The following is a 5,538-nucleotide window of genomic DNA, read 5'->3' as shown; positions in this document are numbered from 1 at the left end:
CGAAACCTGGGCATGATACCTAGGCATCACAACAACCCTCCATTAAAGCAGCGGACTCTTGGCCAACCTTGAATATGGATGCAAAAATATTTTACCATTTAGGTAGGAGGATCTGAAGTAATTACAAGCAGTAGCTACAGGTAAGCCCAACATGTAGCCCATCGGTTAACTACTTCACCCTGTGTATACACAATACTGTGCATGTGCTGCATCTATGGTCTCACCACAGGAAGTATCTCTGTTGTGTGTTACTATGGTAGAGTGTTCCGGCATCTCCATAGTGTCATGTTTGTTTTGTCAGCCACAGCCAGCATAGGGACTTCTACTTGGCAACAGTTCCTCTGAAGGGAGGTCACCGAAAAAACGAAGGAAAAGAAAACGGGGTCAAGTGTAACAAACAGTGATCCCATTCCACACATAAGCGTCTGAAAGCTCCTCTCATTCTGAGCTCTGCAACAAAAATGGTTACTTGGTGGTACCTGAACTGGTGTTACCTGAACTGGGGCACTGGTGGCCTAGTGTGTAAAGAGGCGGATCCGTATTCAGAAGGTTGCGGGTTCAAATCCGAACTAGAGAAGTGCAAAGTACCGTCCCCATACACTGTTCCCCGGGCACATTTCATGGCTTCCCCCTGCTCACTAAGGATATGGGTTTAAATGCGTGGGGACCCGTTTTGCTGTGTGCTGTGCATCATAATGACAATAACTTCACTTAATAATGTAATAACTGTAATTTTAAGGTCGATATGGCTTTCACATTATGTTTGTTAATATGTTAGACAATAATATATAAGAACAACAATAGTAACATTAAAGCGGATGGAAACATAGCCACACATGCTTCTCATGACAGACTTCACTTCGCAAGTTTCTGCAGAGCTGGTTATATATAAACTCATGACATGATGTGGTTGCTGGAGCAGAGCTGGGTAAGCAGCTGAAAAGCAAGTGTCCATAGCTTAGCGAGTGGTCTAGTTCCCACCAGCTTCCTCAATACTGTCATGATCCGGTCCGGCAGGGCCTACTCCGGATCCGGGATTCAGTTTCATGTTCATCCTGTGTTATTATGTTTCCTGATTGTTTCCACACATGTATGAATGTATAAAGCTGCCCTGTTTGTGTCTGTTCGCCATCAGGTTATTGTTACTTGATGTCTCCCCTGTCCTGTTCACCATGTATTAAACCTCTGTTTCGTGATGTCGTGCATATGCGTCCTTCTTCCTCGCCAGGTCCAGCCAGCATTCCAGATCTCCTTGTCAAACCAGCATGACAAATACACTCAAATATAAATCTCAGCAGAATACTGAACTGTCACATAGCTCTTTTAAATGACACAAGGCCCGGTTGCACTAGCTCCATCAGTGGTTTCCTGTAAATATTGGGCTTAAGGGGTCATTTAAGGAGAACTCAGAGGTAACTTTCAAAGAGGGGCAATTTGAGTTGTTTTGGACAAAACTGAAAAAGAACCTTTTAGGCTATTTTTTTTTAATGAATTAGACAATAGCCTTCTTTCAGTGCCAGAGAAGCCGGTGTCAGATGAAGAGGGCCATTAAGGATATTATCTCAGTAATGTGGTGGTCATTTAATGCCTTTAATTACATTAGTGACTGCCAAAGAGGCAGGTTTCTTTCCTCCCTCTTTATAAAACCATTTTCTGCCAGCTAAGCTCACACCTGCCTCACCTCCCTTCCCTGGGGGCTGTTTGGTTCATTATGAATGAATAATTCAACTTTTGGCTCACATTGCATTCCTGCCAATGGGGAAACCTGATGCAGCAGCACCAACTTACCAGGCACGCACGGGGCTCCAGGGAGTGCAAAGATCCAGTGCAACAGCTTGCAGGCAGAGGCGCAGATCTACATATGACTTGTTTATTAACCTGCCAACCCACAAAGCCATGATGTTGTACTTTGGCGACTGTATATTTCCTGAGCAGTAACTCTGGGTTTTTTCTTATGGTTACATCTTCCCCGCAGGACAAATCTTTGAAAATGGCAAAAAAAACAAAAAAAACAATTTACTGTCTGTGTTTTCTGTGTGCAGTTGCTTGATAAATAGATAGGTCTAGCAAAACGGCTCTTCTCATGACCTCAAATGATTCATTCTGGTAATTAAAATGAAAACATGGACATATAAAATAGGCATGTAACTATGTAATTATGAACGACTTAACTTTGTAAAAAAAAGTAATCAGAAATGCTGTCCATAATCAGAATACTGGCGAATTTTCATCATGCTAACAGTGATTACTAATCACTTATTAGGGCTTCCAGTGAGTGAGTGAGTCAGTGAGTTAGTTAGTTAGCGAGCTATTTGATTAAAATGCTGCCATGCTGGCAAACGCGGACCCCCGTTCATATGGCATAATAACAAGTTCAAACATGCAGCTGAAAATCTCCGTACTATTTACACGCAGCACCTTAATTCAGCATTAAGCGTGTCTGGTTACTAGAACACAAAGGGTCGCCAGGTTTGACCAGCGTCGTCCTGGACAACGCGCGGTGGTGGCGCCAATGTTTGAAAGCCAATGAAATTGAAAGAAGTACGTGATCGACAGCATCTCCGACCAATCAGAACGCGGGACGTTGGCCGCTACGGTTTAAAACTCTGCCTCGTTTGTTTGAACTTGCAGTCTGTGCGGTTCCTGTAGCGGGTCGTCTCGGTTTCGACGCTGTTTTTTTTTTATTAGCTGCTCCGCTCAACAATGAGGGAAATTGTTCATCTGCAAGCAGGACAGTGTGGCAATCAAATCGGTGCTAAGGTCAGGCTGACTGCATGACTATTTAATGTGAACACTAGATTTGTGTTATGAAGTGTAGGGCAACTTGTTACCTGAAAATTCTCATGAGTAACTTTTCAATAACTAAGTATTACTAACTGTTAATTAATTTATTCATTGAGCTAGCTTTATTTCAGCTTAATTATTGCCACAAAAAACAATTGTTCCCTGCTAGAGATGTTAAATGTTATTTATGTAACTAAGCACTTGTGCAATTGTTTGTCTTGATATTAACAATATATTCTTTGTTTTTTAATACTTATTGTTACAGTTTTGGGAGGTGATTAGTGACGAGCATGGCATCGACCCCACTGGCACCTATCATGGCGACAGCGACTTGCAGTTAGAAAGAATTAACGTCTATTACAACGAAGCAACTGGTGAGTGCGCTTAACCAACATCTCGACTCTCTCTAATATGGTAAGATACTGAAGAGTTGGTGGGAACGTCTCTATTTCTACAGGCGGAAAGTATGTTCCCCGCGCTGTCCTGGTTGATCTGGAGCCAGGTACCATGGACTCGGTTCGGTCTGGGCCTTTTGGACAGGTGTTCCGCCCAGACAACTTTGTTTTTGGTAGGCACAGTTACATCATTTGTTCGATAAACATCTCTGATATTACTTTCTGTGGTCCCGGTATTGAACTTGTGCTGCATTAACTGTAGGTCAGAGTGGTGCGGGGAACAACTGGGCAAAGGGGCACTATACTGAGGGGGCAGAGCTGGTCGACTCCGTTCTGGATGTGGTGAGGAAAGAGGCTGAGAGCTGTGACTGCTTGCAGGGCTTTCAGCTCACCCACTCCCTGGGTGGGGGCACAGGCTCTGGCATGGGCACTCTACTCATTAGCAAGATACGTGAGGAGTACCCTGATCGCATCATGAACACCTTCAGCGTTGTGCCTTCGCCCAAGGTCTCAGACACTGTGGTAGAGCCATACAATGCTACGCTCTCCGTCCACCAGCTGGTGGAGAACACGGATGAGACGTACTGCATTGATAATGAGGCCCTCTATGACATCTGCTTTCGTACACTCAAGCTCACCACCCCCACCTACGGAGACCTGAACCACCTTGTATCCGCCACCATGAGCGGGGTCACCACCTGTCTCCGCTTTCCTGGCCAGCTTAACGCTGACCTCCGCAAACTAGCAGTCAACATGGTCCCCTTCCCACGTCTGCACTTCTTCATGCCTGGCTTCGCACCCCTCACCAGCAGGGGGAGTCAGCAGTACAGAGCCTTGACCGTGCCAGAACTCACCCAGCAGATGTTCGATGCCAAGAACATGATGGCTGCATGCGACCCACGTCATGGCCGCTACCTTACTGTCGCTGCGGTCTTCCGTGGTCGCATGTCCATGAAAGAAGTGGATGAGCAAATGCTGAATGTGCAGAACAAGAACAGCAGCTATTTTGTGGAGTGGATCCCGAACAACGTGAAGACCGCGGTGTGTGACATTCCACCCCGCGGCCTCAAGATGGCTGCCACTTTCATTGGCAATAGTACGGCCATTCAGGAGCTGTTTAAACGCATATCGGAGCAGTTCACCGCCATGTTCCGTCGCAAGGCTTTCCTGCACTGGTACACTGGAGAGGGCATGGATGAGATGGAGTTCACTGAAGCTGAGAGCAACATGAATGACTTGGTGTCTGAATACCAGCAGTACCAGGATGCTACAGCTGAGGAGGAAGGAGAATTTGAAGAGGAGGGCGAGGAGGAATTGGCATAAACTTCCATTTTCAATTCCCTTTTCACATTTTCGTTGCATTTCGTTGCCCTGTACTTGTGCAATGACAATAAAGTTAAATATAATCTGATCTAAAAACATACCAGATTTAATTTAATTTATGTCCACTAAACTTGTGTACTTTGGCCATTAGGTAACTGTAATTTACCATCTACTGCTCCTCTTTCACTGGATGTATGTGTAACTTAATAAATCTCTAAATACATAAACACTTTCTATTAAAGGTTTGGCTTGTTCTGTCTCTCTGTGACCTTAACTTGCTACAACAGCATATGATAATATGCTATTATTTTAGAATATTTAGTGATATTAGACTTTGTAACACCGCCCCCGACTGGATACAATGCATTACTTTTGAAGCACTTTGGTGGCCCACCATAGTGTGGACAGAGCCTTACTGAAAGGGGCCGCTGAAAGCAACACACGTCTTTCACCAGCAGAGGACGTTGTAACACCGGGAAAAGTTCTGAAATGGCTATGCAATGTGCTCAGATTTCAGTAAATGTTGCCATCAGAACAAATGAAGTCCAGCATTACGAGTGTATTTTAATTATATAAAAGAGTACACAAAGAATCGGATTTAAAATATTTGTTCTCTATAAATGGAGAGGAACTTTTGCCACCTCTAGATTTAGTCATACTTAATGAAGAGGGTGGTAGTAGCCTAGTGGGTTAGACACTCACCTATGAAGCATGAACCACAAAATCACTGATTCAAACCCCACTTACTAACATTGTGTCCCTGAGTGTCTCCAGGGGGACTGTCCCTGTTACTACTGTCTGAAAAGCACTCTGGATTAGAGCATCTTATAAATGTAAAAAGAGAGATGGGCACATGAACATTATGACATTTTGAGATATACTCAAATAGCGACGCCTCAAATAGCGAGGTGCACACTCTCAGTTTTCAGATTCATTTCAGTCTTGTGCAGTAAACTCCAATGTGTCCCTTTTCCTAGTGCAATTCTTAGTCACATACTAGCTCTCCACCAATTCTCTCTTTTGTTGAGTTCTGCTA

The 5,538-nt window shown here is 44.2% G+C and overlaps 1 protein-coding gene across 1 annotated transcript; it reads left to right on the top strand.

Moving 5' to 3' along the window:
* The first annotated feature begins 2,632 nt into the window (after positions 1 to 2,632).
* Positions 2,633 to 4,747, top strand: zgc:55461 (beta-tubulin family protein). The gene is made up of 4 exons (XM_028972984.1): positions 2,633 to 2,760; positions 3,050 to 3,158; positions 3,242 to 3,352; positions 3,442 to 4,747. The coding sequence occupies exons 1-4, from the start codon at positions 2,704 to 2,706 to the stop codon at positions 4,500 to 4,502; spliced, it is 1,338 nt and encodes a 445-aa protein (XP_028828817.1). The 5' UTR covers positions 2,633 to 2,703; the 3' UTR covers positions 4,503 to 4,747.
* The last annotated feature ends 791 nt before the right edge of the window (positions 4,748 to 5,538 follow it).

The sequence above is a fragment of the Denticeps clupeoides genome, chromosome 3 (genome assembly GCF_900700375.1).
Source record: "Denticeps clupeoides chromosome 3, fDenClu1.1, whole genome shotgun sequence".
Taxonomy (NCBI): domain Eukaryota; kingdom Metazoa; phylum Chordata; class Actinopteri; order Clupeiformes; family Denticipitidae; genus Denticeps; species Denticeps clupeoides.
The sequence above is the reverse complement of the archived record's forward strand: the minus strand, read 5'-3'. Positions and strand labels throughout refer to the sequence as shown.

Excerpts from the sequence above, each read along its gene's own strand:
- zgc:55461 (XM_028972984.1), top strand. The coding sequence starts at position 2,704 with ATGAGGGAAATTGTTCATCTGCAAGCAGGACAGTGTGGCAATCAAATC. Across the intron at positions 2,761-3,049 it reads GCAATCAAATCGGTGCTAAG|TTTTGGGAGGTGATTAGTGA; the intron begins GTCAGGCTGACT and ends TTATTGTTACAG. Across the intron at positions 3,159-3,241 it reads CTATTACAACGAAGCAACTG|GCGGAAAGTATGTTCCCCGC; the intron begins GTGAGTGCGCTT and ends CTATTTCTACAG.